General features: G+C 48.2%; 1 protein-coding gene across 9 annotated transcripts in view; it reads right to left on the reverse strand.

Moving 5' to 3' along the window:
* The window catches only part of ARMC9 (armadillo repeat containing 9), a 142,050-nt gene that overhangs the window by 89,876 nt on the left and 38,000 nt on the right, over positions 1-14,174 (reverse strand). For all 9 annotated transcript variants that reach the window (XR_010944186.1, XR_010944187.1, XR_010944188.1 and 6 more), the window contains 3 exons: positions 9,204-9,238; positions 6,139-6,250; positions 3,003-3,095 (listed from right to left, as the gene is read on the reverse strand). Coding sequence is in view for 6 of the 9 variants with exons in the window: in XM_067740247.1 (XP_067596348.1) it covers positions 3,003-3,095; positions 6,139-6,250; positions 9,204-9,238 (240 nt within the window). In the remaining 3 variants the exon portion in view is untranslated. The remainder of the gene's footprint in view (positions 1-3,002; positions 3,096-6,138; positions 6,251-9,203; positions 9,239-14,174) is intronic.

Raw genomic sequence — 14,174 nt, forward strand, 5'->3', positions numbered from 1 at the left:
CGTACCGCAAAAAAAAAAAAGAAAAAAGAAAGAAACAGAACATTACCAAAGCCCCAGACGCCCTTCCGGGGTCCCTTTCCAAATCAAGGGCAATATCTCTCCTGGCTTCTTATATCGTAGGTTAGTTCTGTCCATTTTTAAATGTTTTAATAAGTAAAGTCATGCAGTATGTATTCTTTTATGTCTGACTCTTTCATTCAGTATTATGTCTGTGAGAGTCATCCGTGTTGTATGCTGTGTGCTCCTTCCCATTGCTCTAGACATCTCATTTTACAAATATATCCCAGTTGAGTTATCCATTCTACTCTTGATGAGACATTTGGGTTATAGCCAGTGTTTTGATTCTTATAAATAGTGCTGCTATGAGCATTCTTACACATCTTTTAGTTGACCGTATGGACACATTTCTGTTGGGGTTATACTTAGGAGTGGTTCTGCTAGGACACAGACTATGCGGTTTTAGCAAATACGGCCAGAGATCCAAAGTAGTGCACCATGTAACATATTTTCAAATAGAGTGCAAACTACCTGGGTAAGGTGAGCCCAGAGTCATCCACACTTGGATACCCCTGCCCTTGTTCTGATGAAGCTCCAGCTCCCCCATTCACACCCTGCTGTGTGGATCAGCTGTGGAAAGTCTTTTCATCCCCACAGAAGTGTTCGCATGTGATCAGCTCCTGAGAACTAGAAGTAGACGAGGCAAGCTTAAAAACCCAGATTACAGAGCGGCTCACCATTCCCCTTGGCCATACATATTGCTGCTGGATAACCAGCACCTGGCCTACCTTTCAGCCCTGCCAGAGGCCCTGTGCTTCCTGGGACTCTGTCCTGACTTTGATTACCAATGTCCCCAGAGGGGACCATTAAGAGCCCAGGGAAGCTACGCCTGATTATAATCCAGCAGTTTTATTCATGTCATCTTCCCCTAGGTGCCTTCATCTAACATGGGAACAGTACCCTTTCCTTGCAGAGCAAGGTCTGTGCTTGCCACTCAGCAAACCCCAAATCAAACACTATATTATTCAGGGTACACATGCAAATGAGGACACTACAAAGAAAAGCAAGGAACTGACTGAGACAAAGTGAGGGTGTGCACACTCATGTTCAATGCAGCATTATTTACAACAGCCAAACGGTAGAGGTAACTCAAGTGTCTGTTGATCAATGGATAAACAAAACGTGGGATATATATATATATATATATATATATATATATATATATATATATAACAAAACGTGGGAGATATATATATATATATATATATCTCCCAATTTATTTTGGTGTCATGGTGACACGGCACCCATGTTTCCCAAGGAGTTCTCCTGCTCTGCAGATTCTCTGACATCTTAAGGTAACTCCAGCTCATTCCTTATTAAAAAAAATAAATAAGCGATAGCAATTAAAAATAATGACCTGAGGAAGATATGACATCTTCAGTGGCTATAAAGATTTCGGCATTTTGACAAATATCATATATCACAAAACCTAAGACACCTTTCATGGGAGGACATATTATTTTTTTTATATATAACCAAGAAAGAAAAAAGCACTGTAAGGTAAACTGTAACAGGCCATCGGCTATTAGATACACCCCAGTTTCGGAAATGCTAAAATGGGGGGAGAAATTACATCTTAGATTCAATGAAATATCACAGTTCAGAAAGAATCAGTATTGAATTCACTCTTTGAATTTGAGTTCGTTAAGTCATGACAGTATATTCTTCAGCTGCTTCGTGTCTTATAGGCTGGTTTCCGTGCCATTACAAATACCAACAAAAAAAAGGAAAAGAAAATAAGAATTTGAGGGACTATTTTTCATACTTAACTGTTTCATGGGAACAATACGATTATGTACAAAGAAGAAACTCAAAACCCTTAAATGTTGTCGCCTGTGCACACAACAGATTACGCGCAACAAGCTTTCTCCGGGGCTGTTTCATCAGCGATCCTAAGAGGTATTGATACTGCACTCAGGGCACACACTGTGAAGCCTAACAGTAGGGAGATGAAGTTTTTAGAGCATTTTGGATGAAACTGAAATAATGAGATGCAGTATCTTCTCTGCATAGGGCATGTTCAAGCTGTCGATCCTCCTTCGGTAGGAGGCCAGGTGCTGAGAACCCTGGGGAAGAGGGATGAGGAGGCGGGAGGAGGACTCCTCCGAGCTGGGCCCTGGGTTAAGTTCTCCCCACACGTGACCACATGCAGCCATCCCAACAACCTCACGAGGCAGGTGATGGCCCCTTCTTGGTGGTGGAAATCTCCCTGAGACTGAGAAATTTGCTTAAGGGTGTCTGGCCAATAGTCGGTGGGGCAGAGATTTGAAACCAGTTTATCTCCCTCTAAACCCCATACTTTTCCCACTGCACCATTAGACCTATCTGGTCCAAAGCTATATACAAAGAGTGTTGAAGACACTTTTTTTTTTTTCAGTACGCGGGCCTCTCATTGCTGTGGCCTCTCCCGTTGCAGAGCACAGGCTCTGGACGCGCAGGCTCAGCGGCCATGGCTCACGGGCCCAGCCGCTCCACGGCACGTGGGATCTTCCCAGACCGGGGCACGAACCCGTGTCCCCTGGATCAGCAGGCAGACTCTCAACCACTGCGGCACCAGGGAAGCCCAAGACACTTTTTAAGTCAGGCCCAGATGAAAACAATTTGAATCTGCTTACCTGCCTTGCCCCTTGTAAGTCATGCTGAGTTTTCAGGACTCATGGTAAGCAGTGGGGTGAGAGAAAGAGCGGGGAATTTGAGAAAAGGAAAAATGGCAGAAAAGGGCTGCAGAGTTGAATCCAGCAGTACTAACTTGTTTAGGACTCTGCATTAGAAGTGAAAAGTGGGCCAGTGTCCAGGGTGGACAGCAGATTTCGGAAGCTAATAGAAGCCCCAGGCTGACATACAGTCACTACGATGAAGATATGCATAGAAATGAAAGCCTCCTCCTTCTGAGATTCTTCCCAGAAATGCAGGCCCTGGCTGGGCGCTGGCCCCCTCTCACCCACCTGGCTATGGCTGTGACAGTCCAAGAGGTCGTTGCTGATGTAGGCCTGCAGAACGGTCTCCCTCTGCTCTCCAGGGTGCGATGTGGTCAAGCGCTAGAATGAAGAAAAACAAGGGCAAGAGGACCCAAGTGTCGATGTGGAGGAAACTGTTCCCGCAGCTGGTAGCACCAGTAACTATGCATTTCACCAAACAAGATGAGTAATACCCAGCCGGGTGGCCAACCAGCCAACCAGCCAGTTAACAAAAAATTACAACGTACTTCTGGATGGGCGATGCAGGAGTCAACTTACACACGTAACCTCCAGAGCAGTGAAGGACTGTACTGGACTGGACTGTAAGGGAGGAGATAAGAGACAGCACACCGATGCCTGCAGAGGGCTTTTTTTTTTTTTTGCCGTAAGTGGCTCAAGAGTTGGTACCCGAAGGACGAGCAGACTATTGGGCAGCACGGGGGGATGTGAGCGCAGTGGGGGCTGGGGACGTGTGGTCCAGCTGAGGGGGGTGTGAAAACACAGGGTGCCTTTGCGTGGTGCCCGACGGGGGGGCCGTGAATGAGCGCCAGGCGCACAGAGCAGACCCGTCCCACAGGGGCCGGCACAGCAGCACTGCGGATACTGTGTGTGCGTGTGCGTGCGCGTGTGTGGCACCCCTGGCACCGCCCTCCTTGCATACGGTCCTCTCTTCCCCCAGGCCTCCCTCCTTGGCTGCAGTGGGTCCCACCTCTCCGGGACACCGGCCTCTCAGGACCTCCACCTTTGGGTTCCGGACAGTCTGCTGCTCTTCCCGCCTTCTCACCCATGGGCTTTACACGGTCACAGGGGCTGCCGCCCTTCTGGTGAGTTCGGAGGCTACTGCTGGGCTGGGGTGGAGGGGTGAGGGGCTGGAGGGGTCTCAGACAGAATTACAAGGATCTCTTTATTTTTCCTGCTTGTTCTATGACATTCATTCAGCAAAGGAACATCCTGTCTCGCCAAGAGGCTTAATAGCATGGACCGATAGCAAGTGCCCGGCGGATAATCGAAGAACCAAAGGGAGGCTGGTAACTGGAGCAGCGGCAAACCTCTGGGCAGGGACAGCCGCTAGCGGTTACTCACGCCACCCACCCACTCTAGTCAACAGAACCAGAGAAGACACAGTGGCCCCAGGACTCTCCCTGCTGATCCTGGAGCGTCCTCAGAGCGCTCCTCCAGACCACATTCCCGGAAGCACTGCCAACCGTCAGAGTGCAAGTGCTTCCCAGAGAGATGGGGAAATCCCTCAGAGGCATTTGGACGTCAAGATAACCTGAAATTTGGGGATCCATGAAGGGGTTTGACACTATTTCAAGGTGAATTAGAATAGATTATTCAGTTAAAGAGTGAACCAGGGACTTTCCTGGTGGCCCAGGGGTTAAGAATCCGCCTGCTGATGCAGGGGACACGGGTTCGAGCCCTGGTCCGGGAAGATCCCACATGTCGCAGAGCAACTAAGCCCGTGCGCCACAACTACTGAGCCTGTGTGCCACAACTACTGAGCCTGCGCTCTAGAGCCGCATGCCACAACTACTGAAGCCTGCGCGCCTAGAGCCCGTGCTCTGCAGCAAGAGAAGCCACTGCAATGGGAATCCCACGCACCGCAGCGAAGGGTAGCCCCCGCTCGCCACAACTAGAGAGAGTCCAATAAATAAATAAACTGTACTCCAATAAAAATTTAAAAAAAAAGAGTGAACCAGTGTTGACTTAGGCCAGCAGTTCTCAAAATGTAGTCTGGGGAACCCTGGGGATCTAGAAGGGTTCCCCATACTACACTTGGAGAGTCCCTTCAGGGTAGTCTAGAAGGTCACAATTATTTTCATAATAATACTAAGGCATGTTTTGCCTTTTTAATGATCAACCTCTCAGAGGTCATATGAAGCGTGATAGATACTGTGACAAACTGAACGTAGAAGCAGGGATGAGGATCCAGCTGCCCCCCATTAAGCCAGACATTAAAGAAATTTATAAAAGTGGAAAACAATGTCAGTCTTCTCACTAATTTTTTTTTTAGTTTGGAAAATAGTTATTTTTCATAAAAAAATATGTTATGTTATGTCCTCAGTTTATTACTGTTCATCTTAAATGAATTAATAAATATATATTTTACGTTTTCTCAGCTTTAACTTCTAATACTGTGAAATTTTGGTAGATAAAATTCACATAAACAAAGCTCTTTGGGTTCCTCAGTAATTTTTGACAGTGTCAAGAGGTCTGGGACCAGAAAGCTTGAGAACCACTGCCTTAACTGTGATCAATCTGAAAACTGGCGAGAAAAGCAACCATTTATTTATTTAAACGAAGGCTTTTTTTCTTTTTTTTTGGCTGTGCCGCGTGGCTTGCGGGATCTTAGTTCCCTGACCAGGGATCAAACCTGTGCCCCCTGCAGGGGAAGCGTGGCGTCCTAACCACTGGACCACCAGGGAATTCTCAGAAAAGTAACCATTTAGATTACACTCTATTTTCCTTAAAGACTTGTTAATGAGTTTTCACCCTTGATGCCTGCTCGTGTGGCTGCGCGGGAATACCTAAATCCAGAGGTGTCTGCGGGGGTCAGTGTGAGCGGGACTCGTGCTCTAAAACACCGACGCCACCAGCTGTGAGTCTGGCTCAGGACCAGGGAAGGACCAGATGCCAGGACGTCTCCGGGGCCTTGAAACTACATGTACCAAATCATCATGTATCAAATCATCGAGTGAAGGCAATGGCAGCTGTGACGTCAACATAGGGGTTTTTTAAAAGAGACCACAGTGATGTTCAGAAGCTGCTTTTCATTTGCACTCTTGGTGTCAGCAGGAAGCATGAAGAAAGATTTTGAGAAGATGGGTTAAAAGATACAGGCAAGGCAGCCAGCCAAGAAAACCAGCATGGTCTTTTTTTTTTTTTTTTTTTTTTCCTTGGTACCTGGGCCTCTCACTGTTGTGGCCTCCTGTTGCAGAGCACAGGCTCCGGACGCACAGGCTCAGCGGCCATGGCTCACGGGCCCAGCCGCTCCGTGGCATGTGGGATCTTCCCGGACCGGGGCACGAACCCGTGTCCCCTGCATCGGCAGGCGGACTCTCAACCACTGCACCATCAGGGAAGCCCCCCTTTTTTTTTTTAACTTCAAGAAAAAGGTACTTACCCAGCGCAGAGCCTGCAACAAAAAGGCTTTCAAGCGGTCACTCCCCAAAATCAAATCCTTCTTCAGTTTCTCATAATCCAAGGAGGGCAGTAATGGGACATCCTTCAATTTCCTACTCAGCAACACAAGTTCAAAGAGAAAGAACAGAGCAAAAGGGCGTGTTCATCACACCTCCTGAGTATCATGACAGTCTCATCTAGAGCTGCTCTGACACGCTGGATGGGCAGTGGCCCACCTGCTCTCTGTGCTCCTCGCGTTAACTCCAGGCCTCCACCAAGAGGGCTGGGTTCCAGGCCCCCCACCCCAGCTTCAACGGGCTCAGCTCTGTCTCTTCTGTTGCATGTACCAGGGTCTATATAACACTTTTCCTAAAACAAGGAGTCTCGGCCTAATGGGATTAGATACCACCACGTTGACAATAGGCCAGGGCTCCGCACCATGGGGATGAAATCACCTTGGAGGCATCATAGAATCCTGAGGTCTATTTAGAATCCTGAGCAAAGTCCAAAGCCTATTAGTTTCAGCAGGCTACCCTAGGGTCCTCCCTAAAAACCTGAAGCCACTGTCCCTCTCAAGCCTGACGGACTGGCTTGGGGGGATGTGAAGGACAGAACAGGGGTCAGAAAACAACTGTGACGACGAGGCGCACAGCTGACCATCCAGGAGGTAGGAGGGTGTGGCCAGGAAGCAGCAGTGGGGACGTGCCAGTGAGACAGGTAGTAAGTAGGGCAATTTGCAAACCCTCCTCAGGAGGACTCTGAGTCAGACCTCAGGCGAAGGCAGGTTTCAACTAAGAGAGACTGCTGTTCAGAGATCCACACGGTGCAGATGACCCAACACCTGCATCTGGCTGGCCAGAAACAAAAGGGACCACCTCAGATGCCTTGTCACTAAAACAAGTATCTTCACATTCTGTTTTGTTGAATAGAAGAAGATTGGAGTGTATAGAAAAATGGAAAACTGAATGAGGTCTGCACTGTCTCCATGTTAATTTCCTCGTTTTGCTGTTGTACTACAGTCAGATAAGATGTCATCACCTTATCTGAGACACTGAGGGACTCAGCTTCCTATGAAGCTATAATCATTTCAAAATAAAAAAACTAAGAACAAAACAAAATATGATTCTTCTAATACTGTGCAGAGAATATTAATATTAAATGAGAATTCATGAAGAATTGAGTGACAAGACTGAAGCTGTAGGGTTTCATTTGCTTTTAAGGGTGGAGTAAAAACTGAGCTAATACCTCTGGGAGGTAGGATTTGGGGCTCTCTAAATTTTCTTCTTCATGTTTCTATAGACTCAAATTTTCTATAATGAGCATGTATTACTTACATTATAGGAAAAAATTACATGCTAGTTTTTTTTTTGGGCCACGCCACGCAGCTTGCAGGATCTTAGTTCCCCGAGACCATGGATCGAACCCGTGCCCTCAGCAGTGAAAGCACACAGTCCTAACCACTGGACCGCCAGGGTGTTCCCTTAAGGTTAGTTTTTAAAAGAAAAAATGAGATCCTCTTATAGGGCCTGGAAGAAAAAGCCAGAAAAGAGGGCATCGAATGGGGTCTCAGTTAACACTCCTGGGGAGGAGCGTCAGAGTCTTCTATTTAATATGGCAAATAGTAAACCTCTGTTCATGGTACATTGATTATTTTGATTTTTTTTTCCAGAGGCAGATACTATTGTGAGTTTAAAAATGAATACAAATACTTTAAAAAATTCCAATTATAAATAACTGGTCAGTATTCTTCAAACGTGTCAAGGCCTCGAAAGACAAAGACTGAAGAATGATTTCAAATTAAAGGAAACTAAGACATGACAAGACTAACGTGTGATCCTGGACTGAACCTCAGACCAGAGAAAGGACATAATAGAACAATGGATAGAATGTGAATAAGCCCTGCAGACTAGAGGACAGGACTTTTTCAGCATTAATTTTCTGATTTTGATAACTGCACTGGGCTTGTGTAAAATATTAACACTGGGGAATCTGGGTGAAGGGTATATGGGAATTCTTTGTTCTATTTTTGCAACTCTGAAATTATTTCAAAATGAAAGAAAGTTTTAATTTAAAATGCAAACAGGCTCTTTCTCTAGACAACAAAAGTTCCATTTGTAAAGCCAAGTTTGATAATGTTCTATAGCTGGGGAGCTTCTACTCAAAGGAGGAAAAACGGTCATATATGTTTGGGCCATATTTACTTGCCAATAATGGCAATATTACTAAGTTGCTCGGCTATCCCCCATTTCTGTGGTCCAGCCACTCTCCCACAGTCCATGAGGAAACTGAGGTACAGACAGGTTATAAAAGTGGTCCAAGGTCACAGAGCCGGTGGCAGAGGGGGGTTTGAACCCTGGCAGTCCGTGCTCATAAGCACTGCATTCCACAGCCACCATCTGAAGTGAACAGAGTGCAGGGTTAATGTCAGACTCGGGCAAGACCGAGGGAGGGAGGAATGTTGTATCGACCGCAGGTGTCTTGGTAATATCATAGCACCCTCCAATCCCCACCACCACCCAAGGCTGGCTCAGAGGGTCACCAGAACCCACCCTAGTCCTCGTGTCCATGCCAAAGGTTCTCAACTTCCCTGCTAGTGCAACACCTATGCCTGGTGAAGCCCCCGTGCCTCAGATACCCCCAGGGGGACAGCCTAACTGATTTGGATAGGAACGCCCCAGCACACACAGAGCTATCCTGTGGCCCTGGTCACAATGTGACTCAGGAGAGAACATAAAATCTAGACATTGCCACGTTCTGTGGACTGCCGTACGACAGTAGATTAAACTGATTTCTATAGAATATTATAGGAACAATTCAACAATTTCTTCCATTCGATGCTACCTCACCAACGTAAATAGAATTGACTTTAAAAGATACTTTTGTAAGTATTTTATAAGTATTACTTATGATTACTGGTATTTCCTTTAATACCCACATGTAGCTCCAGCTTAATCAAAGGAATTCGTCTAAGCGAGGCAGTTAAGAGCTTTTATTAAAACTGTTTCGAATTTCAGTTTTACCCATAGCTATTCCCCTTAATAACAATTCCTAAGAGTAGTTACTTACACGGGTGCCAAGGAGGCTCTTAACATGGTTGAAGCCTGAGGGGGGAGGGGGAGAGAAGGAAAGAGATCATGTTAGACATTGACAGCAATGCATTAATCCCAAATCACTGTAACGGCACAGAACCAACGGATTTGCAAAGTGTTTCATCCACCAGGATTCTCCAACCATAATCGTATATGATTTAAAAATTAGCCCAAGTCCAAGTTTAGTAATACCCTACTGATGCATTTCCCAAGCCGCCCACCTTTGGCTTGTTGCTACTCCACTCCAAGCAGCAGTCTATAAGAAAACGGGTGGGTTCGCCCTGACCAAGCTCCCAGAGGAACTTAAAGCTGCCTAGTCAAAGACATCATAAAGAACAAAAGCAGTGAAAATCAGTTTATTATCCTGGTTTTCTTCTTTATTAAGATTTTATCTTTGAGTATACAAATAACACATGCACTTAGCACCAAGTCGCTCTAGAGGTGTTTATGGAAAAAATTCACGATCCCCCTCCCACCCTACTCCCTTCTAATCCTGCCTATAGGCCAAATCACTGCCTACTTTACGGGCACGTCCCATTTATTGTTTTGTTTTTGCTACTACAGCAACGTGGTATTAAGCATGTACTAAAATAGAGAAACCACCAAATGCTGTGAATGACGCTTGTTTGGATGGACTCAAACCAACCGTAAAAGACATTTTGAGAAAACACGGGAAATGTGAAAATGGACTGCACTGGTATTACATGATACTAAGGAATTAGTATTAATTATATTCGACACTGTGGCTACGTTTTTCGTTTTTTGAAGCCCTTATCTGTTAGAGATGTATATTGAATTATTTATAGGTAAAATGATAGAATGTTTGGAATTTGTCTAAAAGAACTCTAGGGGACAAAAGGAAGTAGAGGCGAAGAGAGGAAGTCTCAGCCGTCTGTGCAGCCCTTCCCGAAGGGGCAGGCAGTAGCGCTCAGTTCCCTCTACGTCACCACAACCCTCGAACGGAACATTATCCACGCTGATCATATTGAACTGTGATCATTTTGCAGCCATTTCTGTCTCTTTCTCCTTTAGCAGACACGGAGTTTCACAAGGGCTGGAGATATAGCACCTGCATGTCCCCAGCACCTGGCACAGTACCTGGACCACAGAGGCACTCAATCAACATTTATTTGTTGAATGCATGAATGAAGACTGACTTCCAAAAGTGGGCACTCCAGAATACTTGACTGATTTACTAAATGTAATAAATCGGCCACGTTCTCAACTGCTTCCCTTCGCAGTATTTACAGATCCCCGTATTCTCACCTTGAAGACCGAAAACCCTGCTTTTCAATGGTTCATGACCATGTATGATCTTGTAACTTTTAACCTTTGACTTTTCCTTTTCTTTTTTGGCCACACTGTGCAGCTTGTGGGATCTTAGTTCCCCGACGAGGGACTGAACCCACGCCCTCGGCAGTCAGAGCTCGGCGTCCTAACCACTGGACTGCCAGGGAATTCCCTTTCCTTTCTTTTTTTTTTTTTTAAAACCCTTGACTTTTTAAAAATTAATTACTTGTTATTCCTGTTATTGGCTTAAACAGCAAGGAGCTCAGAACATTGTTTGAAATGTCATCTAAATGACTTGTCTAACACATTAAGGGGATCAAGGAGCCAGTAATGTGGTCAATGAAGGACACAGCCATAGTAAAACACTCGCATAATATACACACAAGAGAAAAATATTTTAAAGTTAGTGATATTGGCTACTTCATATTTCCACAAATAAAATTCATTTACATACAACCCCCTTTTTTCATAATTAAGAAAATGTTCTCGGGCTTCCCTGGTGGCGCAGTGGTTGAGAGTCTGCCTGCCGATGCAGGGGACACGGGTTCGTGCCCCGGTCTGGGAAGATCCCACGTGCTGCGGAACGGCTGGGCCCGTGAGCCGTGGCCGCTGAGCCTGCGCGTACGGAGCCTGTGCTCCGCAGCGGAAGAGGCCACAACAGTGAGAGGTCCGCGTACCGCAAAAAAAAAAAAAAAAGAAAATGTTCTCTATCTTTTAAAACACTGATTTTTTTCTCTTTTGCTAAATTCTATATCATTCTATTTGCCCTGTGAAGAAAGTAATTGAAAAGCAGTAATAACTGACCCTTTCATGAGAAGAGCCAGTATGTTAAACAGTATTGAGACTTTACTATTCAATCAAGTAAATAAAATTTTTCTTTTAAAGCGGGCAATGAGCCGAGGGGAGAATGGCCCAGCCTGCTCCTAACGGGGAGGAAGGTGTGGTATTTCATTCAGTAAGTACTGGCTGCCCACAATCTAACAGGCCTCCGCTAGGCACCGCTGAAATCGGTGGGCAAGGCAAAAGCCCTCTTCTCAGAGAGCTTGCAATCCAGTGGGCAGAATCAATGATCAAATAAATCTCCGTGCCTCGCCTGCAAGATGGTGGCAATGCTATACCAGTGGGTGCAGATGCCAACGAGGGCGCACGGAAGTCAGCGTAGCTTCCCCTCTCTTCTGCCTGTCCACGCTGAGCTCCCAGTGCTGACGGGGATGCTAGAGCTGAGAGGTACTGGGCGTAAGTTATGAAGAAGTTGACCTTAACATTGACACCCAAGTATAAATTTGCCCATGGAATGGAGAACTCACAGTGGGTGACGGCTACCACTTCCTTCTTAGGTGGAGGCGTTAATAAGAATACTCGAACACTGAGGGGGCTGCTCTGATCTGTTGACTAACCTTTACCTTGGATTGGATTTCTAAAGGTCACTGCCACCAGCTGCGGGCGCTGCTCTGCGCGTAGGCGGGGTGGACACAGCTACGACAGTCTGGCTAAGGAAGAAAAGCCCCAGGAAGAGAAAGCTGGGAGAGGCCCCAGAATCATCATCAGCTGGAATAATTTCCCTCTCAAGGTAACTCTGGATTTTGAGTATGGACGACAAGCCCAGGGAGCACCCCCTCGCTAAGGAAGCCCTGACCGCAGCCCCAGTGGGCGCTGTGTGAGTTCCAGGATTCTACGCTGGCACTCAGAGTAAGGCCCCCAAGGCCTGGGGCACCAGGAGGAGGCCGGCGCCCCGGCCACGGCGGACGTGGGCGCAGAGGGGTGGCGCTTTCCACTGGGCAAGCACAGTGTGAACGTGTGGCAGCCCTTTCCGGGCACAGGTAGAGGCCAGTGGAACGAGGAACGTATGCACCTGTCAGTTAGTCACTGAGCGCCTGTGCCGTGCCGGGCTCAGGGCAGGGCTCTCTGCAACGCTTGGACGTGGGAGAACTGAACTGCTACCTCAGCCGAGAGTGAACACGCAGAACTACGGCCCCACCCCTTCCCAGCTGCAGGCAAGGAAGCGGAGCCCGGCCCTCGGGGTCATGGTGTGGGCGAGGGCGTTACTGGGGCCACACGAGCCTGGGACCACTCTTGGTGACAACAGCAGGATGAGGGGCTTTGCTAATGACGCATGACGTCAGGAAGCGTGCTTAGAGAAACCGGGAGGAGGTGTGATGTGGCGAGAGTGTCCCTGGGTCACGAGCGACTGGAGGTGGACTGGGTTGGCAGGGGCCTGTCACTGTGGGACTTCTCCAGGGAGTTTGGTGTACGGCTAAGAGTCGTGAATCTCAGTACCCAGCGTGTCTCAAACTTGTGACATCAACAGTTTGCTTGGGGACGGGGACATCCCATGGGACTGGCTTCAATGCACACACTTCGGGAACTGCTGCTCCACAGGAGCAGCGGGTGTGCGCAGCCCAGGGAGGGTCAGAAAGAAGGAGCCTCGCCGACACCAGCAGTGGCTGCGAGCCCCAGGGCGACAGGAAGGCCCCGCCTGGAGCCAGAAACCTCCTCGGACCAGGCTGGTCCACTGCCAGCCCTTCTTCCCCGGCCCCGCTCACGTGGGACTAACGCTGAACCCAGGTGCCGCCTGTGCGGTGCAGGACAAAGGCAGGACCCTTGTCAGGCGACCTCACGGGGAATGGTCACCAGGAGAGGTTAAGTCACCACTGCGGGAAACCTGAGGAAATGTGTGTCGGCCACGCGACAGAGAGGCAACAGGAGCCGGGGACCCAGAGGGACATCCCCGCCACATGGACAACGGAGGCTGCTGTGGCCAGCTCTGTAACAGGAAGGGGTACGGACACAACTCGAAAACGCAGGGTTGTGACCGCAGAAGGGGAGCGCTGGAATGGAAAACTGTGCAAATGCGATCTGGAAGCGGCGCTACGTGTGCGCGCGGTGTGGGAGTGCCCAGTGTCTGAACCCTTGGCCTTGCCTCGCCACCCACAGCCTGAAGGCGGCTGAGAGCCTGGGGCCGGGCAAGGCGCACAGCTATGCGCACACCTGGGGAGGTGCCGGGGGCTGGGGCGCTGGGGCTTCTTGGGGTTTCTGAGACCCGAGTCAGGCCTAGAGAGACAGATGCGCATGAGATCATGGAGGGCTGGGGACTCCATGCTGAGCACGTCGGACCGGAAGCAATGACAGGTATTAAGCAAGGGAGTAACCAGATGGGATTCCTGTATGTACCTGAATCCTTCCTGAAGCCTGTGGGCATAAGTAAATAAATAAGACACAACCAGAAAGGTCACTCCAGCTCCCGTGTGAATGAGCCATCAGGAATCTAAGAGTTTTGAGACTGAGACCAGGCAGGAAATGTTGCTTTAAGCCAGGACAGAAAGAGGGAGAGCCTGAACAGACACAAAGCAACAGAGGCAGGGCAGGAGGGAGGAAGCCCGCCCAGATCCCCACGGCCACCTGAGCACAGGGCGGAGGAAAGGGAAGAGCCTCGGGTGACCCCCGGGGTTCCCTGGAGTGCCATTTGCTGAGACAGAAACACAGGAGGGAAATCACCCGTGTGGAGGAAAAGATGAGCCTGGGTTGGGACACGGAAAGTGTGACGTGCCTGTCAGACATTCACGGGGAGAAGGCCGGTAAGTCTGGGTTTGGAGATCAGGGAAAAGGTCCGAGCTAATGGCACAGTTCCCCTCTGCCGATCACGGTCCTACCGACTGAT

Source organism: Pseudorca crassidens, chromosome 6 (assembly GCF_039906515.1).
Source record: "Pseudorca crassidens isolate mPseCra1 chromosome 6, mPseCra1.hap1, whole genome shotgun sequence".
In the NCBI taxonomy this organism is placed as follows: domain Eukaryota; kingdom Metazoa; phylum Chordata; class Mammalia; order Artiodactyla; family Delphinidae; genus Pseudorca; species Pseudorca crassidens.